The sequence below is a fragment of the Corythoichthys intestinalis genome, chromosome 3 (genome assembly GCF_030265065.1).
Source record: "Corythoichthys intestinalis isolate RoL2023-P3 chromosome 3, ASM3026506v1, whole genome shotgun sequence".
NCBI classification, from domain to species: Eukaryota; Metazoa; Chordata; class Actinopteri; order Syngnathiformes; family Syngnathidae; genus Corythoichthys; species Corythoichthys intestinalis.
The window spans coordinates 44,094,306-44,121,308 of NC_080397.1; the positions used below are offsets into that span (position 1 = coordinate 44,094,306).

The following is a 27,003-nucleotide window of genomic DNA, read 5'->3' on the forward strand; positions in this document are numbered from 1 at the left end:
TCTACTTTTGTGATCTAAAAAAATGAAATCAAGGTGAATCATTTAAAAATATTTCACCACAAATTTAACCTATAAGATGTATCACCTATTTGAAAGAAACGATGCATAGCCTGTTTACAGTAATTTGCACCTGCTCAAACTAATAATTTGTTTCAAGAGATTTTTTTTTTGGCAGAAGCCTATCAGTTCATTTTTTCAGTTCATTCTTTAAACAAATGCTCCAAATTGGGAAGACATCCTCCGTGCACAGCCATTTTCGAATCATCCCACATGTTCAAATGAATTCAGGTCTGTCGAGGCCATTCAAAAGCCTTCCTCTTCTTTTGTTGAAGCCACTCTGTACTTTGGGTTGTTGTCATTGCTCATAATCCTCAATTTGGCTGCAGTAGCCGGAACATTTTATGGCAAAACTGATTGGTATTTGAAGCTGTTCATCGATCCCGCCATCTTAGCAAAGGCCCAATTTTCAGCCTAGGAAGAAACAGCCCCAAAGCCTAATCCTGCCACAACTACAGTATGTCACAATGTAGTTATGGAGTTTTTATTGGTGCTGTGCAGTGTTGTTTGCATTTAAGTCCAAGTGATTAGATTAATGTTAGGGGTGCACGATATCCAGTTTTTGAAACTAATATCGATAACTTTCTGCTCCTCAAAGCCGATACCGATATCGATAATAAATATATATATTTTTAAATGTATAACCTGAGTTTTTGAACACCTGGAGTTAAAAAAAACAAAAAACAAAACTAGTAGTGGATTCAACATAGATTTGCCTTTGATCTAACCAGATTTTTCATAATGACATGAACAAAACGGTGCGTTTTACTTCTGCACTGCCCGACAGCCAGCTAAGAATGAAAGCACTTCCATAAACCACAAGGGTTGGTCTTTTCTTGCTATTATGGGAAGACACTCGTCTTAATATTGTGAAAATACAAAAGAAAAATAGACATATTCAATACTCAATATACAACAAACTGCACAATACACTTATATACACAACTATTATATGTATAGCAAAGAACACGAGCTTGAGTTACTAAGGCATTGGCTGTCTTATACGACACAACAACTTATGAAGTTCTGTACATATGACCCTTCACCACAGAAGTAAACATATATTGCACATCCATATGTTATAGTAAACATTAAATACTTCCAGACATATATTTCTTAACAGAAAGCATTCACGGTTGTCAATGCTACCGCTAGACACCGCAATGTGTAAGTGAATGAACCAAACTACTGTAACAAAAAATAGATGCAGCGAATTATTCTGACCAGCAGATGGCAGCAATGCCCCGCAAATGGTCAACTGATTTCCCATACTAGTGTGTAAACTGTAAAGCCAGCACAGTACATATTATCGGTCGTATTAATAATGTTATTGGATTTATCGGGATGACGTCATAATTTCTATTATCGGACCGATAATTATCGCACCAATAATTATCGTGCACCAGTAAATACAGTATAGTATTATTGATTCAGCAACCTAACCTGAATGTTGCAGTGAACTCTCTCTCTTTCTCTAATCACTGGCGTGCACGCGCAGCCTCACGTTACACACAAACAAGGACCCAAACGGGAGTGCTCATAGCTGCCGGAAAAAATCGATTTTAAAATTCGTTGGCAACTAATTTGTTAATCGATTTTAATCGATTCGTTGTTGCAGCCTTGTATTTAACAGATCATCAGAAATTATGATTAAAAAGATAACTCAAGGCTTCATTGTTCTAACATGCATTGCCCCACTTGTGTTTGGGAGGTGTCAAATATGCTTTTGGATATTTTTTCTCTACAAGAAAAATCTTGCCACGCTACCCCATAGCCCAAGCATCTGAAGATAGGAGATTCTTGTCTCGCTTAACATCCAGTACTTGTCAGTTCCTCCCATCAATTTAATAGAATGCCATGTTCTTGGTAAAATCACTACTGAGCCATATTTTCCCCACTTCGTGATAAATGTCTTCACTGTCTTCTGTGGCAATGTAATGCCTTGGAAAATGTTTTGTACTCATCTCCTGACTGATACATTTGAGATGAGATCCCAGATGCTGTGGATGTTTTTTTTTTTGCTTGAAAAGAATGTAGATAATGGCAGCAGGTTCTGATTTCATAACCTCCCTACCTCCCTATGCCTTTTATAAAATTAGTTCGTTCTCATTTTGTCATTGAACAGATCAGTTGACAGGACCTGTGAGATATGACATCCTATAGGCCTTTCTAGTGTTACCTGTAAATGTATCAGGTTATGGTAGTACAAGATGCTTTATATCACAGCAGTCTGTCATTTGAGTGACACTTTACTTTCCGTAAGGTGGATTTGTGTGTGTCAGTCAGACCTCTGCTTCTGCTGGTGACAACTGATCTTGACTTGTCAAAACCAGAACTCTTTTTGTTCAGCTGTTGGGGCTGGCAGCTCTATATTGTCAGGAACAACCAGCCGTATGATATATTTATAATTTAGAAGGTTAGTTAACAACATAGAAAAGATTATAGTATTCATTATGCTTGCCTGTAATGTATCCATGTGATCAAATTGGTATTTTTTTTTTTGCATCAGCCATAATGATATTGATGTTATCAATAAAGTCATTTTCTCCTCAGCACACAGATATGTTTTGAATAGATAAATAAAGGGTTCAATCATGGATGTGCCAAAGCATTGGGGTCTATACCCTGTTATATATACACAGTATATATTAGGATTGGGGACCTCTTGGTGCCTCGCGATACGATACAATTTGCGGTACAAAGCTCACGATAATGATCTGACGATATGGCGATACAACGATTATCGATACATTGGTCAGGAAATCATTGTAGGATATTCTACAAGCAACTAATAAACAGAAAAACACAATTTTCATCCTTCGGCTGCGTGTTTATCACTAGTAGACGTCCAATCCGTTTGAACATCCCTCCCACTTCAAACAGATTGAATGTTTATGGCGGTCAGTGGCAGCCAATGCCAGGCAATGAGGTAATTTTGAGCCATTTAAGGTCATTTACCTGTTAATTTTCAGTTAGTTCCTGTTGATTTTGGGGTATTTTATTAGTCACTTCCTGTTTATTTTGAGTTACAGAACAGGAAGTGACCTGGGAATCACCCAAATAAATAGGCAGTGACTCAAACTCAACAGGAAATGACCTGTAAATGCCCTAAAATGAACAGCAAGTGACCTGTAAATGCCTCAAAAATCGGACCGAATGACTGTGATTGCTCTCGTTTTGAATGAACGAACGTTCCCAGTCTAAATGGATTGTGCGTCGAGCACCATCACTGGCAGGCCAAAAGTTAACTGAGACACTAGTATGGTGGAAGATTTGGGTAGCAACTTGATGTTTTTTTTTTTTTTTTTTCTCCTTTAAACATTGACACCTTTATAAAACGATATCTTGATTCTTGACAGGAGCATATGGATAACCTAAAGTATCACGATATATATCACCATTTCGATATTTTGTCACACCCCTAGTATATAATTGCTTGCTTCTATTGAAGGTATGCTGATTGTTCGATACAGACTTCTAACACAGCAACCATATATAAACCAGGCAAGTGCTCGCAGCAACCCACGAACCTTGACTCATTCAAGTCAGGGAGTGGTTAGAAGAATAGAGTTATACTGAGGCAAGTGAATGCCATGAGAAAGTAATTTGAACAAATTTCACACTTAAAAAAATGTGAACTTCCGTAGTGAATACAGAAGTTGCTCATCACCATATTGCTGATGACATAGAGCCACAGCTCAATTCATAACCGTTTACCCTAACCCTTTGTGATTTCTATATGACTGAATCACTGCAGTGACTGAGTACCCACACATGTTGGAATGATTGTGATTAAAAATATATACATCTTAGTAAATAAACAAAAAAGCCGTTTAATTAGAATCGGTTCCATCAATATAACAGCGGCTGAGTGTGCCTGCTGTTATATGGATCCTCAAACTGATTACTCACGTTTAACATATTTGACATATAACATGGATCCAGATAAAGTAAAAAATACAAATCCAGACCCTCATGGTGCCATTGAAATAAGTGTAGTTGTTTAAGCTGCAAGCTGCCACCAACATACGCAGCAATGCTCCTCACAGGCAAAAATAAAATAAGTAATGGTATATTATGTTGACATTCAGTGTTCCATAGCATGAACATGTCATACATTTCCGGGAAGCTTGAAAACGTGGTTTAACATCTGACAAACTATTTTCCAGAGGATCTCTGAAGACTTTCATCCACACAGTGCATCTACTTCAGAAACAATCGGATCTTGGACAGCTCCCAGTGTCAGATGTCCTGTACAGGTGATGCCTTGTTGTTGATTCACCATTAATTCGACTGTATAGCTTTCTGTGTAGCTCTCCCGCTGTGGGAATAACCCTCATTCCTGCTTCAGGCTTTTACTCTTGGAAGGAGGGCCGGGCTCTTCATCCTGCCTGCTGGGTGGGAAACACAGTGTGTCCTGGGGTTTTGAGGATATGTTACCTACACCTGATAACTCTGCTGGAGGAGCTGAAAATAAAGGTGAAGACCCTATTAAATTAAGGATTATTGTTAGGGCTGTCAAAATTATGGCGTTAATGGGTGGTAATTAATTTTATAAATTACCCACGTTAAAATATTTGACGTATGTGCGTTAAAATATTTGACGCAATTAACGCACAGGCCCCGCTCAGATTAAAATGACAGCAGTGTAATGTCCGCTTGTTACTTGTTACCTGTTTTTTGTTTAATTGGCACCCTCTGCTGGCGCTTGGGTCCAAATGATTTTATGGGTTTGGGGAGTGAGCATGGTGTAATGACATCAACAATGGCGAGCTACTAGTTTATTTTTTGATTGAAAATTTTACAAGTTTTAATAAAACGAAAACATTAAGAGGGGTTTTAATATAAAATTTCTATAACTTGTACTCAGATTTATCTTTTAAGAAATACAACTTTTTCTATCCATAGATCGCTTTAAGAGAATGTTAATAATGTTAATGGCATCTTGTTGATTTATTGTTATAATAAACAAATACAGTACTTATGTACCGTATGATGAATGTATACAGTACTGTGCAAAAGTTTTAGGCAGGGCACCTGCCTAAAACCTTTGCAAAGTACTGATATATATATTTATATATATATTTTTTTATAACCAAAAATAGGCACTTGCCCTAAACTTTTCTTGAATGACGTATATATATATATATATATATATATAATATATATATATATATAGTACTGTGCAAAAGTTTTAGGCAGGTGTCCTGCCTAAAACTTTTGCACAGTACTGTATATCCGTCTTGTGTCTTATCTTTTCATTCCAACAATAATTTACCAAAAAATATGGCATATTTTATTGATGGTTTGAATTGCGATTAATTATGATTAATTAATTTTTAAGCTGTAATTAACTCGATTAAAAATTTTAATCATTTGACAGCCCTAATTATTATTAAACTTTTTTTTGTCTTAAAAAAATCCCCAGTGTTTTTCATACTTGAAGATGTTTAACCAAATGTACAACAATTAAATGTGTCAAACAACACCTAAGGGAAGGTATTTGGTGTAATGGTGAAAGCAAAGAGTTAAATTGTCATCACAGTAAAATGCTGACAAAGCAGTGATGACTCACAAATCGATAAGATGACTTCACAGACTAAAATAAGCTGATCAGGGGTGTATATTCACAGTAACAATTTTGCAATTGCTTGAAAAGCTAACACACAATCAGTATCAAGTTAACTTTATCAGCACCTCTGATTACAGTATAGTTTTCAGTTTGGTCCAACACAACCAGTAGATAGCATCCTAATTCCCTTGTTTCATCACTTGTCCTTTTTATCCATGTAATTCTTTATGTCCCATATTTTACAGACACAGACCTTGGGCGCTGTCTTGCCACAGATGGACTCTATCTGTACACCACTAACTCCTCTGGGAGAGGACTCAGTAAGCTTGGCTCTGGCTTACATGGAACACTGAGGTAATATAACACTTGTCTTTAGTCAACAACATGCTATAAAAAGAGAAAGATACAAAATATATCAGTCATCTCATTCATCCGTCTGCGTTATTTCCTGTATTTTCCTAACTAGATTTCAGACTGCTTGGAGTCATGTCCTGCCTGAATGGTTTTGATTTATTAATTGATGTGAAAACAAGGCACTGTTGCCCCCTGCTTCTTATTTATTGCATGATGTGGTTGAATCCAATTAGACATGTGCCGATTCCCGGTTTTAAGATATAACGTGGGATGAAAACGTCTAAGGTTTCAAAACCGCAAAAATTTTCTGTCATAGTGTCCCTAAGGTATTAGCTATTTTTTATGTCCCCGAAATGCATTGAAAAATCCCTCGCTTGCAGCTGTAAGGCTTCAACCTTCCCCACCGGTTGTTGCTCAGTGTCAGTAAGTCAGCTGTGCTACATGATGGCTGGAGGAGGTGAAATTTGTAATTTTTTTCCCCCATCAAAGCAAACGAAATCACTGGTATGGGAATACTTCGTCTACAGAAAAGTTACAGACGGCCGCAGCTTAGAGGAGGGCCAACCGACATTTAAAACACATTTGCGGAGTGTTGCTGCAGAGGAGGCAATACCTCCAATTAGGGTTGTTCCGATCATGTTTTTTTGCTCCCGATCCTATCCCGATCGTTTTAGTTTGAGTATCTGCCGATCCCGATATTTCCCGATCCGATTGCTTTTTTTTGCTCCCGATTCAATTCCAATCATTCCTGATAATTTTTCCCGATCATATACATTTTGGCAATGCATTAAGAAAAAAATGAATAAAACTCGGACGAATATATACATTCAACATACAGTACATAAGTACTGTATTTGTTTATTATGACAATAAATCCTCAAGATGGCATTTACCTTATTAACATTCTTTCTGTGAGAGGGATCCACGGATAGAAAGACTTGTGACTTTGTATATTGTGACTAAATATTGCCATCTAGTGTATTTGTTGAGCTTTCAGTAAATGATACTGAAGGCCATGCCCAAATGCATGATGGGAAGTGGAACCATGAAAAGTGGAACCATGACTGTGCGTAGTGCTACCAATTCATATATCTTCTCTGCGATGGATATAACATAAGGTGTTAAGAAAAAGATAAATTGCTACCTTGCTTCCCCACATTGCTTCCCATGATATTTCTAATCGAAGGGAGAAGGATTGTAAGGGTTTAGCCAATTAAAATAAGGCTCCAAAGGCTGCCAAAATTCACTCTACTCATTTTACGCTGCCTTTTAGCTCTCTATATAGGCAAAATGGCGCCATTACAGATGGAGCGCGACAATGCCTGAGTGGGTCGTGCAGGGCATGCATTAATTGCGATAAATATTTTAACGTGATACATTTTTTAAAAATTTAATTACTTCCGTTATTGGGATAAATTTAATAACCCTACCTTAAGCCTAAACTAAAGACTCTGGATAAGTGTAACATATTATGTCTGTAACGTTAAATACAATTAGAAAATGATTTGATAAAAAAAAAAAAATATATATATATATATATATATTAAAAAAAAGGCATGGCCGATATTTTTTTGCCGATTCCGATACTTTGAAAATGACGTGATCGGACCCGATCGATCGGCATCTCTACCTCCAATATGATTTCACATTTATACAAAAGTAAAGGTTATAAACACTGTCATGAATGTTTCCCACCAGCTACGAGAGTTAACTCCAGCGTGTTTAGTGTGTCTAGCGGCGTTTCTGTCTGGCAACTGTCTATGTTGAGAAAGAGAGAGTGTGTAATGTAAATATGATACGAGTCATACACAGGTATTTAATGTAAACCAATTTTTTTGTTCTGATGGTAATAATGTTGAGCTGTGGCTGTAGGTTTTTGGCTGAGCTAAAGGACTGCATTTATTTTCATTTTAATTAGAATTTTTTTTTTTTTTTTTTTTTGAAAAATTATTTTAACATTATACTTTTGTTCCAATTTGCCAATGTTTTGAAAAATAAAAACCTGTTCAATGGAAAACCCAGATATCTCAAAGTAACATATTTTAGAGCTGTAATTGCAATACTGTGATACCGTGATATTTTGGCTGAAGGTTATCATACTGTCAGAATCTCATACCGCCACATACCTAAATCCAATTTACTTGGATATTTTCAGTGCATTCTTAAACCAAGTTATTTTATGTTCAACGCACATCTTAAGCAATTAATAAATCAACCATTGCTTGGATTAGACTGTTTTAGTTGTGTTTAAATCTTCATCTCCGGATCATACACGATAGTGACTCAACCTCATCACACGATTAGCTAAAATAGTCCAGCTTGTCAGACATTGGTGTAGTGTGGCAAGTAAAGAAACTGATCTTATCACAAAGATGTTTGTTTTAGTTGTACAAAGTGCAAAAATGAAAAGCTCTGCGTGTGTCTGCAGGGGGTTTGTTTACTGTCGAAATGAGGAGCTTGAGCCTGGTTGGGTGGTGTATAGTAGTGGTCGCCTTCTCCACCGCCCTTCTGCCTTTGATGCCAAGCCTCATCAGCTGTGCCAGGTCATCGACCCCTTCACTTTACAGGTAACGCTCCATTAAAATGCACAACATGAGAACTGGGAAGCTAATGAAAGAATAGCGTTAACATTCTCATATTCTTATTTAGGTTTGCCAGATTGTACCCATGCCAGCCCATCACTTTCCTGTGGGCAGCAGCATGACTACACTGCATCTCTGCTCCGATGGAACCTACCTATACTGGGTTTGGTCCCCGGCCAGCCTCAATGAGAAGACCCAGAAAGGCCACTCTGTTTTTATGGACGTTTTTCATCTTTCCGTGAGTCCTTTCTTTGTGCTATTTAGTAATTAACTGATTAGATTTTTATTTTCATGTTTGATGGGTTCTCCGGTTTGGTCTGTGCTGCAGACACAGACAGGACTGTGTGTTGCAGACATCTTGCAAGAGAGAGTTATTCTGACTCGTAAAGAAGGCGAGTCTTCCAAGTGCTTGAATGAGCTTCTTTTGAGTCGAATGTCTCGCTTCCGGGCCTCACATTCTGCCACATTGGCTGCTCTCACAGGCTCTACCATCACCAACCCTGTGAAAGAGGAGCAATCTGGTAATTAATTAGCTAAAATCTGGTTAATTTCAATGCAGTATACATACAGTACTTTTCCCCCCCGTTTCTTGTAACATATGCTGGGTTTTTCATCTTTCTAGCTGTCAACACAAGCTGTGGACTCCCGCTGAAGACTCTGAGGAAGACTCCAATGTATGTCTGTGGAACATACTTAGTGATGCTGGTCCCACCTCCTGGTGTATCTGGGAGCTCTGCGACTCGCTCTCTGTTTGGCGGCACCAGCAGCCTGTCCTCTTTGAAAAGTAAGAGAACATTATCACTGATATTTTTAGGATACAGTGATCCCTCGCTACTTCGCGCCCTCATTCCTTCTCAGATTTTTTTTCCCAATAAAAAAAAAAAAAAGCCGCTCCTGAGCCGATCATGTAGTCTCACTCTCCCTCCTGCTGCTCTTTGTTGGTCAGGCAGTGCACTGGAGTTGCTTATTAAAGTTAACGATGGTTGACAGACGTTTAATATTTGATCTCGCCACAGATGCTTGGAAGCCAAAGCTTCAAAGCGCCACATGCGTCAGTCATCGTTTAACTTGTTAAACGGTTGCTGTGGCAACTCATTGTGTGTAAGTGAGCAGCTTGAGCAGGTTTGAGTGGACTCACTCAATGAAGCATTTAATAAAGACAAGCGTTTATGTACTTCTTGTTTAAAAACAATTCAGTAGGACAGTAACATGTTTAAAACGTATCATAATTATTACTTTTTTAAGTGCTTAAAAGACATTTATGAATATATATATATATATATATATATATATATGTATATATATATTAGTGATGCACGATAATACATTTTTCAACCGATATCGATAACCGATAATTTCCTGCCCCATCCACCCGATAACCGATAATGTCACGCCGATAATTCTATTCAAATCAAATGTGAACAAGTAGTAAATTCCAACAACTAAACAATGGCAATGACGTTGTTTAATGGTAAGCTTTTGGCAAAAACACCTCCTTAAAACTAGCAGCATTGGACAAAACTGTTGATTGCGCACATTTGGAGGCTAAATCAAGTATATAATTATCGGATTGCATTATTGGTTGAATTTCGTTTTATCTGGATTATCTGTGTGACGTCATAATTGCCATTATCGGACGATAATTATCGGTGACCGATATTATCGTGCATCTCTAATATATATATATATATATATATATATATATATATATATACATACAGTGGGGAGAACAAGTATTTGATACACTGACAATGGGAAAACCCATTGGTAGTGTATCAAATACTTGTTCTCCCCACTGTGTGTATATATATATGTGTATATATATGTAAATATATGTGTATATATGTATATATATGTGTGTATATATATGTATATGTGTATATGTATGTATATGTACATATGTATATATACGTATATATGTATATATATATGTATATATATACACACACTCACTGGCCACTTTATTAGGTACACCATGCTAGTAACGGGTCGGATCCCCTTTTGCCTTCAGAACTGCCTCAATTGTAAGTGGCATAGATTCAACAAGGTGCTGGAAGCATTCCTCAGAGAGTTTGGTCCATATTGACATGATGGCATCACACAATTGATGCAGATTTGTCGGCTGCACATCCATGATGCGAATCTCCCGTTCCACCACATCCCAAAGATGCTCTATTGGATTGAGATCTGGTGACTGTGGAGGCCATTTGAGTACAGTGAACTCATTGTCATGTTCAAGAAACCAGTCTGAGATGATTCCAGCTTTATGACATTATCCTGCTGAAAGTAGCCATCAGAAATTGGGTACATTGTGGTCATAAAGGGATGGACATGGTCAGCAACAATACTCAGGTAGGCTGTGGCGTTCCAACGATGCTCAATTGGTACCAAGGGGCCCAAAGAGTGCCAAGAAAATATTCCCCACACCATTACACCACCACCACCAGCCTGAACCGTTGATACAAGGCAGGATGGATCCATGCTTTCATGTTGTTGACGCCAAATTCTGACCCCACCATCCGAATGTCGCAGCAGAAATCGAGACTCATCAGACCAGGCAACGTTTTTCCAATCTTCTGTTGTCCAATTTCGATGAGCTTGTGCAAATTGTAGCCTCCGTTTCCTGTTCTTAGCTGAAAGGAGTGGCACCCGGCGTGGTCTTCTGCTGCTGTAGCCCATCTGCCTCAAAGTTCGATGTACTGTGTGTTCAGAGATGCTCTTCTGCCTACCTTGGTTGTAAGTTTTGTAACCGGTGGTTATTTGAGTCACTGTTGCCTTTCTATCAGCTCGAACCAGTCTGGCCATTCTCCTCTGACCTCTGGCATCAACAAGGCATTTCCGCCCACAGAATTGCCGCTCACTAGATATTTTTTCTTTTTCGGACCATTCTCTGTAAACCCTTGTGATGGTTGTGCGTGAAAATCCCAGTAGATCAGCAGTTTCTGAAATACTCACCAACAACCATGCCACGTTCAAAGTCACTCAAATCACCTTTCTTCCCCATACTGATGCTCGGTTTGAACTGCAGGAGATTGTCTTAAACCATGGCTACATGCCTAAATGCACTGAGTTGCCGCCATGTGATTGGCTGATTAGAAATTAAGAGTTAACGAGCAGTTGGACAGGTGTACCTAATAAAGTGGCCGGTGAGTGTATGTATATATACCGTAATTTCTGGACTATAGGGCGCACCTGACAATAAGCCGCCACCCACCAAATTTGACATGAAAACTGCATTTGTTCATAGATAAGAAGCACTGGACTATAAGCCGCAGTTCTCCTCATTGTATTATGGGATTTTTACACCTAAAGATATTAACTGGTAACACTTCATTTGACAATGGTATCATAAGACTGTTATGAGACCAAATGAACCACCATTAAGCTTTGAGCCAATTGGCTGCAAAGCCTTATTGTTTCTAAAAGCTTCATTTGGCCATCACTGCTCGCTTGGGGGAGACAGTCAACCTCTGCTGCCACCTGCTGTCAACACTGTTGTCATCCAACATTCCTCCTAGAATGCATTGCAGCGCTACAGATGTAAATAACAATCATGTTCTGTGCTAATTATTTCTTCAGTTACTCTTCCAGTTGTTTCATTCATTGCTAGTTATGGTATTTGGTAACATTTTCTTGGATAGTGGTGCCATAATAATGTCATAAGACAGTCATAACTATTACATGACACTGTCATAAGCATTAATGAATGCTTATAATAGATGTCGATTAGTGTCATCCAGCAAATTATCTCACTTTTGAATGGACGTAAAAGATCTGAGCTGGACATAAATGGAGTTAGTGACATAATATGCCACATGACACATATTGACATGTAATAAGCATTCAGTACTGCCCATGATAGTGTCATGTCATAATTATGATGTCCTTATGACAGTCTTATGATGCCGCTGTCAAATAAAGTGTTACCTATTAACCCAAATAAATCATCAAATAAGCCGCACTGGACTATAAGCCACAGGATTCAAAATGAGGGGAAAAAAGTAGCGGCTTATCGTCCGAAAATTAGGGTATACAAAAACTTTTTTTTGTTTTGATAATTATACTTTGGGGAAAAAATGTGAAAATAAACATGTCTTACCTGTATATCTATATCGTTCCAATGCTAAATCTGAATAAACACATTTAACACACAATATTTATTTATTTATTTATTTATTTATTTGCACTACTTTGCGGTTTTTCACTTATCGTGGCGGGTTCTGGTTCCTATTAACCTCGAAAAATGAGGGATCACTGTAGTACCAAAAGTTAAACATTTGGCAGTGTCAATTAAAAGATCATATTGTTATTCCAGTATTAGCCTCAAGCTTAGTCTTCAACCTTGCTGATGGCCAGTTCAGCAGTCGCGCTGATCTCATTGATGCTCCTGGCAGCTCCCTAGGCAGAGGAGCCCAGGTGGCAGGACTGGGTGAGCACTACTTTTATCACAAATGTACTTTGGAATGTAACTTCAACTAACTGCTGTTTTGTTGTGTGGCCTTTTAGGAGCATGTTACGATGCACTGAATAACTTGATCTGGACTTGCTCTAGTGATTACATAGATCAGTGGTGTAACCCGGGGAATCAAGCCTTTCATCATGTATGCCATAGGCTTGGTGTAAGCCATGTCATAAAAGAACCCAAAGGTTTGAAAATAGTACTTAAAGTAACTATATTTTTTTAGTATGTTTTGATAATTCGTTGTTCTCGTTTCCCAATGTTTTGACTATATTACAGAAGAAATGGTAGACACAAGTGAGGTGATCAACCAGCTACTTCATCATGTAGGTGCAATGTGTGTCCACCAACTTAACCTGATAGCAGCCAGCAGTAACAGCCTACCCTTGGGTGTCCTACTGGGTAAACAACATCCTATTGAAGCCAGTCACTTTAGCAGCATCTGCGACATAATGGAGAAGGCCATGGTCAATGGAGATACCAGTATTATCCGCTGTATTTTGGTAGTGTTCCAGGTAAGATCTATTTTGTAACTTTTTTCATTTAGTTATAGTTTTAAAGTTATTTTAAATTCATGTTTTGTTTTCTCAAGGTTGTATTTAGGTTTTTCAATCCTCAGTCAGAACAAAACAGAGAAAATGTACATAGAGCAGGCCTGCTCTTGTGGCAGTTACTAATGGCTCCAGTTGATCAAATAGGGGCTGAGATTCAGAGAGAGGTGTGCCTGGCCATTAGGTAAATATGATTGTAAATACCATGTACTCTTCTCTCCAAAAATCTAAAATGTATGGCTTTAAAAATATTTATTTTCAACATTTTTTCTACAGCTCAGGAGTGAATACTTTGTATCAGGGCGAGGCTGAACTCAACAAACTACTGAAACTTGTTCTAAGTGAAGGTGTGCCAATGAAGATATATTTAAAAATCAAGAAGTCCATGTCAATATCCTTCATAAGTAGCGTTTGTTTATTTATTTCATAGGTGAAAGGAACAGTGGGTTATCCCAGCTCCGGGATGTCATTCTCACCAATATGGCTGACCAACTGCAGAAAAATCGGTTTGGAAGTGAAGAAGATGACCATTACAGGTAATCACACATCCATCTGCTACTATCTGACACATTTTTTGACTGTTTACTACCTCAATCATTGCATGATTTATCTAAATGTCACCAAAAAAATAATGCTGAAGAACCTGCAAAATGTTTTATTTTATTTTATTTTTTTTTATAGGCTCAGTGATGACCTTCTGCAGTGTATCCTTAAGACTGTAGTTCGAGAGTCCTGCCTTCTCATTACCAAATGTCAGACAGTTGCACGAGATGACTTTCAGAAGTTGCTCTCCACAGTGCCAGTATGCTTATACTCACAGTCTATACAAGGTTTGCAAGCTTTGCCACTTTGCCGATAACACTCGAAATGTGCCTCCTTCTCTGCAGGTGGTCTCTCCTTGTCTGCGCTACCTCATGGCTGTTCAGAACCACCTTCTCAGTAACACTGTTCTTATTCGTCCGGATGATAGTGATGACAGTGACAGCTCCCTACAAGGGGAAACAATGAAGGTACAGGTAAACATCCCCTTTAAATACCCCTTCCTCTCCGAATGAGATGTTCTTTCATTACACTATCCATGCATATTATGGTTAATGACAGAAAGTAAACGACATGCAGTATTTTAATTCAACTCTGGCTGTATTATTTTTTATGTGTGTTGTATCTGTGAAGATCTCAGTGTAGCTATTGTATGAAACATTTCATTCAAGTAATAGTCTATCAAAATTTTGGAAGCAGTGTTACCGAAGTGTGGGTCTTTTCTCTGTGGTGTCCTCAGGAGCTTCAAGGCAGTATTCTCTCCTTAGCAACCAAAATCCTGGTGGGATGTGATGAGGCACTGGAGACGTTACAGTGGGTGACAACAGCTCTCATTAACAGCGAGATTCCTGACAAGGAAACAAGGTGTGGGTTTTTTTGGGTTTTCTCCATTTTTTTTTTTTTTTTTTTTTTTACTGCTAGTACTTCTTCACTGGCAAGTGTGCAGTGTGTGTGTGTCATCCCTTTCATTTGTTTTCCAAAGGTTGAAAGGTCTGGAGCAGGTAACTAAGGCCACGATGCTGGGACACTTACTGCCAGTGCTGCTGACCTCTTTGATGCATCCCAACCTGCAAACCCTCACTCTAGCTGATGCCCTTATGCCTCAGTTGGTGCAACTGGTTCTATACACCAGTCAGGTTTGTTAAAGTTAGTCTTAAACATTGTTGGTTTTGGCAGCCATTTTAAATTCTTAGTCTTTTTTTTAACTTACTCAGACAAATTTCGTCTTTAGTCGACAATTCTCAAAATGTTTTCGTCTGTAAACTTCAAAAGTTTTAGTCCATGCATAAATAAATAAAGGTTTTCAACAATTACGAATGAACATGAGACAAGCACATAACTGTAGTCTACAAAGACCACAATCACCATTTTCATGATGATAATACACAGCAGGAAAACATTACATGCACATTATTTGCAATTAATTAAACTCACCTGAACGCGATGAACTGTATGTAAAATGTTTTCCAAGAGAGAAGACAGTCGCCGCGCTAAATGCTAATGCGAACGCTATGCTAACACCACAAGTAAGTTTATTGTGTGATGATCACTCAGCACAGACATTTAAAGGCTAAAGCATCATGGGATATCTAACCAAGATAAGAAAGCCCAGCAGCATCTGACACATATGTTTCACAAAATGAGCCTGGAAAGGGCATAGGCTAAATGCGTTCTAACTACACATACGCTGCTGGCCAAAAGTATTGGCACTCACGCAAATCTGTCAGATAATGCTTAATTTGTCCCAGAAAAGTAGTAATATGTTCGTTGATTTTGCTTGCAATGAAAAACCACAAAAGAGAATGGAAAAAAATTAAATCGTTATCATTTTACCTAAAACTCCAAAAATGGGCCGGACAAAAGTATTGGCACCCTTTGAAAAATCATGTGATGCTTCTCTAATTTGTGTAATTAACAGCACCCGTTACTTACCTGTGGCACATAACAGGTGGTGACAATAGCAGACTTGCAGCCAGTTAAAATGGATTAAAGTTGACTCATCCTCTTTCCTGTGTCCTTGTGTGTACCACATTTAACATGGAGAAAAGAAAGAAGACCAAAGAAATGTCTGAGGACTTGAGAGGCAAAATTGTGAGGAAGCATAGGCAATCTCAAGGCTACAAGTCCATCTCAAAAGACCTGAATTTTCCTGTTTCTACCATGCACAGTGTCATCAATAAGTGTAAATCCCATGGCGCTGTGGCTAACCTTCCTAGATGTGGATGGAAAAGAAAAATTGACGAGAGATCTCAACAAAGGATTGTGCAGATGGTGGATAAAGAACCTCGACTAACATTCAAACAAGTCAAGCTGTCCTGGAGTCCGAGAGTACAACAGTGTCAACCCGTACTATCCGTTGGTGTCTGAATGAAAAGGGACTCCATGGTAGGATACCTAGGAAGACCCCACTTCTGACCCAGAGACATAAAAAAGCCAGGCTGAAGTTTGCCAAAGCTTACCTGAGAAAGCCAAAAACGTTTTGGAAGAATGTTCCCTGGTCAGATGAGGCAAAAGTAGAGCTTTTTGGGAAAAGGCATCAACAAAGAGTTTACAAGGAAAAAACGGGGCCTTCAAAGAAAAGAACACTGTCCCCACTGTCAAACATGACGGAGGTTCCCTGATGTTTTGGGGTTGTTTTGCTACCTCTGGAACTGGACTGCTTGACCGTGTGCATGGCATTCTCAAGTCTGAAGACTACTAACAAATTTTGCAGCATAATGTAGGGTCCAGTGTGACAAAGCTGGGTCTCCCTCAGAGGTCATGGGTCTTCCAGCAGGACAATGACCCAAAACACACTTCAAAAAGCACTAGAAAATGGTTTGAGAGAACGCACTGAAGACTTCTAAAGTGGCCAGAAATGAGTCCAGACCTGAATCCCATAGAACACCTGTGGAGAGATCTGAAAATGACAGTTTGGAGAAGGCACCCTTCAAATCTCAGAGACCTGGAGCAGTTGGTCAGAGAAGATCGGTCTAAAATTCCAGCAGGGCATTGTAAGAAACTCATTTATGGATACCGGAAGCGGTTGTTCGCAGTTATTTTGTCTAAAGGTTGTGCTACCAAGTATTAGGCTGAGCGTGCCAGTACTTTTGTCCGGCCCCTTTTTGGTGTTGTGTATAAAATTATAATGATTTATTATTATTTTTTTCACGCTCTTTTGTGTTTTTTCATTGCAAGCAAAATAAATGAAGAAATTACTACCAAAGCATTTGTAATTGCAATTATTTTCTGGGAGAAATTGAGCTTTATCTGACAGAATTGCAGGGGTGCCAATGCTTTTGCTTTTTGTAAAATATCACACATTGAGAATTTATGACGGAAACTATTGCGAATTTTCATCTCGTTCTCGTGTCGTCAGACGACAACTTGCATCCATCTCGTTATGTTTTAGTCTCCCAAGACACATTTTCAGTGCGTTATCGTGACGTCATCGTCATGATGAAAGTGTTCATTGACGAAATATTTTCGTTATCGTCATCGTTGACGAAAACAACACTGGTCTTATATAAAAATCCATCCTAAAATAGAATAACAAAATTTCTTTTATTTTCCTTACAGACAGCTCTGTTACTGAAGACTCAGTCTCCGCTTTTCTCAGAGGAGCCACTTTTGGGGGGCTGTGTTGGGCAGGGGATGAAGACCTCTGCCGCTGATGACAAGTATGTTCTATGGAGCGTCAACAAACAAATAGTTCTGCTTGGACAATAGTTAAGCCTTTAGTAAATGTGTCAGCTCCTCAGCAAAAAGTATTTTTTAGAAGAAAATATCTGTCTTGTCTAACAGAATTCTTGATGAACGTGAGGAGCCAGGATTCTTGACAGGACTGAAGATCCCTGCCCCTTGGGCTGCTGGGAAGACAGTGGAAACTGTTCACCCTGTGCGAGACAACTATAAATTCAAGGAGACTGTGCACATTCCAGGGGCTCGCTGCTTGTACCTTCGCTTTGATTCCCGCTGCTCTTCTCAATATGATTATGATAAGGTATTCATTAAACAAAGCGGGGTTAGCTTTCATGTAGCTGGCTGTTGTTCCAGTTACAGTGTTGTCTTTATTTTTTTTCTTAGTTGGTTATTTATGCCGGGCCCAACACCAACAGTCGTAAAGTAACAGAATATGGAGGAAACACTTTAGGTTATGGCAGTCGCAGCGTTTTGGGGACAGGATGGCCAAAAGATCTTGTCAAGGTAATAGAATCTATGGGCAACACTTGCATAGCGAACTATCCAGTTTTATTCTTTACTGCTAATGTTTATGCTTTTTGTTTAGGTTGAAGGTGACACAGTGACTTTCTCCTTTGAAATGAGAAGTGGACGAGAGCACAACACCCCTGATAAAGCCATGTGGGGTTTTTCTTGCACTGTTAGAGCACAGGTAAAAGACAGTTCTGTTTCATATAACTCATTAAACGCTACTTGGTATGCAAAAAGTGGCCATTAAACTTGGGGAGGAACAATAAATTTATACACCTGATAAAATCGACACAACATAACCTCAACGTAACGTTTGGAGCAATTTAGTTTTTCTGTTTGATTGCAGCAAGCCATTTCACGACACTTTTTCTCTTGTGGTATCCAATAAAAGTGATTTCACATTTATTTTCCCAATTTGTGCACTCAAATGCAACTCAATTCTTCCGATGGATCCAGTGTTTGGGGTACTGAAATATTGAAAGCGCCAAGACTGAACTTTTGAAGAATGAAAGAAAGTGTGGTGTGATTCATGCATTATGAGTGTACTGGCTTTGGTAACCGGTCAAAATGGTGGTACACTATTTGAACAGAAGTACGTTGTTGTCACATGAAAAACCCTCTATAGCTGTTATGGTGGAGGTTAAGGATGGTGCCTTGCTTAAAGACACTTCGACAATAGCAAGAAAGCAGACTGGAATATCTTGTGCAACTATTTTCGTATTTTCATGCAGCAGGACTTGAATTGTGATTCTCTGTCCAAAGCCAAAGTCTTTAACGATGAGTTCTTGCAGCTCAATTACTTGTGCATTATTTTTTGTTGTTGATGTCATCTTTTCAGGAATCATCTGAGGATGTCTCTGGAGGCCTCCCTTTCCTGGCAGACCTGGCACTTGGCCTGTCAGTGCTAGCTTGCTCAATGCTGCGCATTCTTTATAATGGGCCAGAGGTGACAAGAGAGGAGGATGCCTGCCACGATTTGCTTTGCTCAAAGCTTCTGCAAAGGTGATGCATTAAATAAATGTGAAACATTTGGATTCTATTTATATTATATTAGTGCTGTCAAATTTATCGCGTTAACGGGTGGTAATTAATTTTTTAAAATTAATCACGTTCAAATATTTGACGCAATTATCACATGCACGGAATACCCCGTTCATGCGTTGCCTCAAACAGTTTACAATGACGCCGTTTTAGCACATTGAGAGCAAAAAGGCAGGGAAATGCGAGTGGACACATGCGTTCATTGGACCGCGCCTTTTATTGGCTAAAGCTTTGGCAACTCTTTCACAACAAATATAATTATTGTGGCGAACGACGTGGGGACGAATGACAGATCTTTTGTTTTTCTTAACACGCTCAATTGAACAAATGCAGAATATACTGTATAACATTTGCAGCCACCACTGACAGTCATGGTTGCCCTACTTCCCATCATGCATTTGGGCGGAACAGTTAAGTTGCTACAGTATCATTTAGTGAAAGCACACGAAAAATAACATTCCTGTCTCTCAAAAAAATAATGTTCACAAAAAGAGCTCATTGCAAAGAGAACTGGCATTCCCAATCAAAATAGCTATGCAAAATACACATAAAACTTATCAGACTTTGACTTAGCTAGATCTCTAATTTAAAACTCGCCATTGACACCTTGTGGTGTATTTCAATCACTACCTTACGTGGTTAAAGACACTGTGGAAGAACGGCAAGTGACGCCCCGCTCGGCGACGTCAACAATGGCGAGCTATTAGTTTTTTTTTTTTTAATTGAAAATTTTACAAATTTTATTAAAACGAAAACATTGAGGGGTTTTAATATGAGATTACTATAACTTGTACTCAAATGTATCTTTTAAGAATTACAAGTCTTTCTATCAGTGGATCCCTTTAGCAGAAAGAATGTTAATAATGGTAATGCCATCTTATGGATTCATGGTTATAATAAACAAATACAGTACTTATGTACAATATGTTGAATGTTTATGTCCGTCTTGTGTCTTATCTTTCCATTCCAACAATGATTTACAGAAAAATATGGCATATTTTAGAGATGGTTTGAATTTCGATTAATTACGAATAATTAATTTTAAAGCTGTGATTAACGCGATTAAAAATTTAAATCGTTTGACAGACCCATATTATATCTATCACGTGCGTAAGTGATATTATATAAACGATTTCTCACCGGTGCTTGGAAAATTTGTTAAATTTATGATTTGTTGTATGTTGACTTTTCTTTCTTCAGGTGTCAGTGGCAGGTGGAAGCAAACGGCGCACTCTCTCCCGCCCTCACTCCGAGCCCTTCACCTCTGCCTCTAACCATCGAGGAGGACCGAGAGTTCACCTACCCTGTTGATGTACTCATCCCGCCTCCAGGTTTTACATCTGGCACCTACTTTGACTTGCCGCGCATACGCCTCCCTCCTGGCATCATGGGAAAGTTGCGAGAGGTGTCTGGAAGAGCTCGCCCACAGTTTCGTCCCAGCATTAAGTAAGGATTTTCTCCAAAATACCAGTTTTTTTTAATCATAATAAATAGTGCTGGGTGATATGGGAAAAAAATAAGGGCTTTTTTTTAATCTCACAATACCGAAAGGAGAGTGTATTTCTAATTTAAAAAAGTTAATAACACATAACCTGCCATTGATAATGACAGGTGTCCAATTAATTTAAACTGGGAGGTCTGCATGTGAACGCTTATGTTTCAGTGCCATTGACGACGCTAGACGTCTAATCCATTTTGAGTAGGAGGGCTGACGGCGATCATTTGTTGCGAGCCTCTCCCATTTAAAATGGATTGGACTTCTAGCACTGTCAATGGCAGCCAATGATTTTGAAGAGGAAAAAAATGTATGAATAATTATGTTTCTTTTTAATTACTGATTCTTTTATTCACTGCCAGACCCCCAGTTCAAATAAATTGGACATGCATCACAACCAAAAGCAGCCAATGAGTTAACTGTTTGGTTTGTGCACCATATGTTTGTGTTATGTGGTGATTTATCAAACCCCTAGTGTTTTTTTTCTGCATCATTGGTTAATGAAGTACTGTAGATTTTAAATTTATATTAGAATTTATGACAATACATAATTTACTGTTTTATGACAACACCATTTAACACCAATACATATTGACGTATTGCCCAGCACTAATAATTTTAGTGACATTTCTATTATTTATAAAGCATGGCTTAGAAAATACATTCCAGTCAAGGACATTGCATTGTAATATTCGACTATGTCATTTCCAAAAGAGAGGTGATCCGGCCAGATGTCATGGAGGAGGTTATAGTGTCATGTGTCATAAAGCATCTCAGCTTGGTGGACGGCTTGCAGTCACTTTTCAACTACCAATACCGTGAAGAGCATGCAGAAGAGTTTGACCTGGTTTGTAAGATCATGGGAGAGACCTTCAAGAAGATTAATGCGATGGAACGTCAACTGCAGGTAAGCCTTTTTTTTTTTTTTTAATAGAGAGAAAGAGGGAAGGAGATAACAATGCTTTTGATGTTTGACTTTTAAGCATGAACATGACATGTAGTGCAAGATTTTCAATGTGATTGTCAATGTGTCAACTTCACAAAAGTAAAGTTTGTCTAATTATCGCCTATGTTGGCTGCAGAGTGTAGCAGAATTGGAGCAGAAATGGCAGAATGAGGTAGAAGAGGCCCAACAGGGAAAGCTGGAGAACAACACCCCTTTCTTTCATGACTACCATTTCTTTGAGGTAAACTGTTCAACACTGATTTTGCCACATTACACTATAATTGGAAATTCATTTCTAACTTTTTTTTTTTTTTTTTTTACAGAATAAGATTAAAGAGCTTGAACTACTTTGCTCCCTGAAAGAAGTCTCCCTTGATTTTAGTGATTTGGAAAATGTGGTCCTTGGATTGAGGCAAGTCAATTAAAATACAGTCCTGTTTTGTCTTTGGTCATGACAGAGTTACGTTTGTAACCACTTCTATGTTGGCACCACCAGGGAGAAGTTCTTTCATGAGGTAAACACCATGCACCTTAAAAGTAGCACTCCGCTAGCTAAAACTAAGGCACTGGTAAAGAGTCTGATGAATCGTACCGCACTACTGCTACATGTTACCATTGCACCACATTGCCGAAGCTTAACCACGACACCTACCGGAACACCTGGCCAAGGTAGAAAGCAGCTTTTAATTCTAATTAAAGTGTCTGGACAGTATATCAGGGTTTTTTAAGAATTGTAATGCATTGTGTTTGATCCCCTTATTTTTCTTAAAGCTTCCAAGTCTGTGTCTGATGCCAAAACTGTAATCTCCATTGTGAAGCAGCCTGTCTTCCTGCGCAGCATGTCTGCACCCTCTGATTTAGAGATGATTGCAAACCAGGACCTGGAGTTCACACATGCTACCCAAAGGTATTTATCTACAGTGTTCTGTTTAATAAAATAGATCATAAACAGTTAAAGGTTTAAGGTTGTCTTTTTTCTCTCTGGAGGAGGCGACATCACCCTACCAGTCATCGCAGTAGCTCATTTACACTGCTGCAGTCCGTGGCTGTTGAGGACAGCAGAGACAAGCCAACATACAGTGTTCTACTGGGTCAGCTCTTTGCATTTATCGGCACTACACCTGATCAAGCTGTAAGTCTATTGGATATTAATTTTATCCAATTTCCCATATATCCTTGAGATGTGTACTTTGAAATAATGTCAGTGACCTTAGGTGGGAAAAAGTACTTATATTCGATACTTTAAGCTAAGTAAAGTGAAAATAAAGATGTCTTTTAAATATGAGACACCGTTGAGAAAAAACACCAGTCTGCCAAATTTAGTAAGTCATATATGAAATTAAGCCTCAACATGATGAAAAATTCAGATGTCCTCTCAGCTCTTAAATGCTACGGGTATGCTATACTGTATAGTTCTTTTACTAGGGGGAGAAAATCTTTGGCTGTGCTCAAGTAAAGTTAGCACATCTTGTTAATCAATTATCTAATGATTGAAAATGACTGAAAAGGACACTTTTCCAGTGAGTTTTTCTTTCAGATGGATATTTTAGTGCCTACTGTGTCAAATAATTGTCTTAATATTTTGCTTCTCTGGATTTATTACTTGAAATTCGTTAATGTTCCCTGGTTAACGGTCTTCAAAGTTGCTGCGGCAGTTGTTGTTGTTTTTTTTTTTATCTTAAAATTCCAAAGGGATCAGTCAGTCATTAAAGATTTAAACCATGGCTGACTATTAACTTTAAATTTGTGTCTTCTTTACACTAGGGGTGGGAATCCCTGGGTTTCCCCCGAAACTATTTGCGATACAACAATCACGAATTTCTCACAACATGATACAACAAATATCGATACATGGGTCAGGAAATAAACCTACAATATTCTACAATACAACTATTCGGAGAAAATTAAACTCTTTCTAAATTGAAAAATAGGTTTATATTTTAGGAAATAAACCTACAATATCCTACAATACAACTATTCGGAGAAAACTAAACTCTTTCTAAATTGAAAAATAGGTTTATATTTTGCACTGTCGGGTACAATCTTGTCGAAAACTTGACAAGTGCAACATTTCAGTAAATAAATACACCAACCTTTTTTTATTTTATTGTATTTATTATTTTTTTTTGCAACAAACAAATAAGTGTCCGTCTGAACTTATTGCTTACCATTGACAATTTCATTTTTCATTTCAATGATTCATTTCAACTTGGAAGCTTTGATTGCTCATGTTTTAGTGCCCTCACAGTCAGATTGGCAGCCAATGAGTTAACATAGACACTATTCTAGTGGAAAATTTTGCTAGCAGCCTGTTGGTTCCTTTATTAATTGATGGCATATATACACACATCTTATAGATACTGTATATAATTTCTTGGTGGGAGCACATTGATAACCTATCGGGATACAAATATTGGCGATCTATCACGATATCAATATACTGTCACACCCCTGCTTTACACTGCAACATATTTCACAGGGGCTGAAGAAAATAACTAGTGTAGAAAGTTCAGATATTAGTTTTCAAATTTAGAGGGTTAAACCTTTTAGAGAAAAAAATGTACTTTGAGAGGGACAGATACCTCACAAATCTACTGTACTTAAGCACATGAGAAAAATTTTTTTTTTTTTTGTTACTTCCCACCAGTGAATATGACATGTGCATTGTTCATGTAGGTGTCAAGCAGCAGTTTCCTGTCTGCTGCTCAGACACGGTGGCGCCGTGGAAGCACACGAAAGCAGGCACTTGTTCATATGAGAGAGCTACTCACCGCTGCTGTCAGAGTAGGTGGGGTCACCCACCTGGTTGGGCCTGTTACTATGGTGTTGCAAGGTGGCCCAAGGTAAGAAAAGAGTGTGAAAATAAACATTCATTCAGTGTGTTCAACTATCCATCCTGCTTTCTTCTCTATCTGTGCATCTGATTAATTTGTACAGAATTGAGGAGCTGACCTGTGGTGGAATGGTAAAGCAGGTGCAGGAAGCCTTTGGGGAGACAATGACGTCTGTAGTGTCACTTTGTGCTCGCTACCCTATTGCTTGTGCCAACAGTATCGGCTTGCTTTGCACAATACCGTACACAAGGCAAGAGATATAAGATTTGTCCGATGAAACCGATTTTTACAGAACCTTCCCTATATTTATTCATTTCACGTCTCTCTTAGGAGTGAAGAGCAGTGCCTAGTTCGAAGTGGGCTGGTTCAGCTTATGGACAGTTTATGTAGCTTGAGTGGTCAGAGGGAGTGCAGCTCAAATGAAAAGCAAACCAAAAAGCAAAAGGTGGCATCCATGGCCTGGGCTGCTTTCCAGGTGCTTGCTAATCGCTGCATTGAGTGGGAGAAAGTGGAAGGTAAGGTGAAGTTTGTTTAATGATGTAAAATGGAACTTTCTTGTAATTTTTTATGGATGTATGCATATATATAAACATATATCTACAGTGTATCACAAAAGTGAGTACACCCCTCGCATTTCTACAGATATTTAAGTATATCTTTTCATGGGACAACACTAACAAAATGACACTTTGACACAATGAAAAGTAGTCTGTGTGCAGCTCATAAAATGGAGTTAATTTATTTTCCCCTCATAATAACTCAAAATATACCCATTAATATCCAAACCCCTGGCAACAAAAGTGAGTACATCGCAGAGAAACTACTTACATCCCTAAATGTCCAAATTGAGTACTGCTTGTCATTTTCCCTCCAAAATGTCATGTGACTCGTTACAGGAGTGCCGTCATCATTGCTACAGAGATGGTACACAAGAAAGCCCACCAGCAGATTGCTGAAGACATGTCAACAAAGCACATGGATTACTGGAACCATGTCCTATGGTCTGATGAGACGGGCGGGCTTTCTTGTGTACCGTCTTCAGAAGAGGCTTCCTCCTGGGGTGACAGCTATGCACACCAATTTGATGTAGAGTGCGGCGTATGGTCTGAGCTCTAACAGGCTGACCCCCCACCTCTTCAATCTCTGCAGCAATGCTGACAGCACTCCTGTAACAAGTCACTTGACATTTTGGAGGGAAAATGACGAGCAGTACTAAATTTGGACATTTAGGGATGTACGTTTTTTCAAAGGGGTGTACTCACTTTTGTTGCCAGGGGTTGAGATATCAATGGCTATAATTTGAGTTATTTTGAGGGGGAAATAAATTAACTCTATTATATAAGCTGCACACAGACTAGTTTTCATTATGTCAAAGTGTCATTTAGCCAGTGTTGTCCCATGAAAAGATATACTTAAATATCTGCAAAAATGCGAGGGGTGTACTCACTTTTGTGATACACTGTATATATACTCGTACATATACAGTGGTACCTCTACATACGAAGTTAATCCGTTCCAGGACCTTGTTTGTAAGTCGAAATGGTCGTATGTCGAGCAGGATTTTCCCATAGGAATACATTATAATTCCATTAATTCGTTCCACAGCCCAAAAACCTTCACTAAATCCTTAAAAAATACTGCTGGTACTATTACAAATGGCAATTACACATAGCAAAACAAATAAATTATAAATCAAAATCGGAATAATAATAATAATACTAATAATAATAATAATAATTCCTGTATTAATGTAACGAATCGGGTTCTAATGTGGCGGACGTTTTTTGCTGACCCTGAACGCACCGCGGGGCTGACGTGCCAGAGACAGACCGGTGAGCTTGAGTTTCACTTTCACTTTGAATGTTTTCTTGAGAACACCGTCAATTGCGGCAGACAGAAGGTGTTTTTGTTTTGAATAAGTTGTGAAATAAATGATAAAAACGTGGCGAAGTTGGAGATTTCTCTGGAGATGTTACCACAATAAGAATTGTCAGCTTAATTTATAAAGACTGGCGAACGATGGTCGGAGGAGGACCGTGGAGATGTATTGTTGAGCCATTTCACGGATGCCCACCCTACGCTCATATTTTTCTGTCATTTGCATCTTCATTTAGATGGTAAGCGTCAACTTTTTCCTTGTTTCACCACCTGTACCAACGTTTTCTGAAACCAGTGTTGATTTGTCACACAAGAAAATCCGCCGTGCATTCGTCTGCGGTGCTGCCATTGTCGTTGTATTTCGAGCATGTCGTCGGATGTAGAAACAAATGGCGAGTCAAATTTTACGTCGGATGTCGAAAAGTTCGTGTGTCGAAGCGATCGTATGTAGAGGCACCACTGTATATGTATTAATCACGTGTGGGTTTATCTTGAGAGATTAT

At 38.6% G+C, this 27,003-nt stretch overlaps 1 protein-coding gene across 1 annotated transcript in view; it reads left to right on the top strand.

Annotated features, from left to right (window-relative positions):
- Positions 1-27,003, top strand: part of LOC130913169 (probable E3 ubiquitin-protein ligase HECTD4) — an 82,655-nt gene that overhangs the window by 12,803 nt on the left and 42,849 nt on the right. The window contains exons 3-34 of the mRNA XM_057831538.1: positions 4,227-4,316; positions 4,409-4,536; positions 5,875-5,983; positions 8,412-8,550; positions 8,633-8,803; positions 8,894-9,086; positions 9,188-9,349; positions 12,881-12,994; positions 13,072-13,212; positions 13,304-13,539; positions 13,617-13,759; positions 13,852-13,922; positions 14,006-14,111; positions 14,257-14,377; positions 14,463-14,591; positions 14,855-14,979; positions 15,098-15,251; positions 17,674-17,774; positions 17,899-18,097; positions 18,181-18,300; positions 18,383-18,487; positions 19,145-19,308; positions 20,548-20,793; positions 21,557-21,749; positions 21,925-22,029; positions 22,112-22,204; positions 22,289-22,457; positions 22,560-22,695; positions 22,776-22,920; positions 24,465-24,631; positions 24,726-24,872; positions 24,953-25,137. Of these exons, the coding sequence (XP_057687521.1) occupies positions 4,227-4,316; positions 4,409-4,536; positions 5,875-5,983; positions 8,412-8,550; positions 8,633-8,803; positions 8,894-9,086; positions 9,188-9,349; positions 12,881-12,994; positions 13,072-13,212; positions 13,304-13,539; positions 13,617-13,759; positions 13,852-13,922; positions 14,006-14,111; positions 14,257-14,377; positions 14,463-14,591; positions 14,855-14,979; positions 15,098-15,251; positions 17,674-17,774; positions 17,899-18,097; positions 18,181-18,300; positions 18,383-18,487; positions 19,145-19,308; positions 20,548-20,793; positions 21,557-21,749; positions 21,925-22,029; positions 22,112-22,204; positions 22,289-22,457; positions 22,560-22,695; positions 22,776-22,920; positions 24,465-24,631; positions 24,726-24,872; positions 24,953-25,137 (4,607 nt within the window). The remainder of the gene's footprint in view (positions 1-4,226; positions 4,317-4,408; positions 4,537-5,874; positions 5,984-8,411; positions 8,551-8,632; positions 8,804-8,893; positions 9,087-9,187; positions 9,350-12,880; positions 12,995-13,071; positions 13,213-13,303; positions 13,540-13,616; positions 13,760-13,851; positions 13,923-14,005; positions 14,112-14,256; positions 14,378-14,462; positions 14,592-14,854; positions 14,980-15,097; positions 15,252-17,673; positions 17,775-17,898; positions 18,098-18,180; positions 18,301-18,382; positions 18,488-19,144; positions 19,309-20,547; positions 20,794-21,556; positions 21,750-21,924; positions 22,030-22,111; positions 22,205-22,288; positions 22,458-22,559; positions 22,696-22,775; positions 22,921-24,464; positions 24,632-24,725; positions 24,873-24,952; positions 25,138-27,003) is intronic.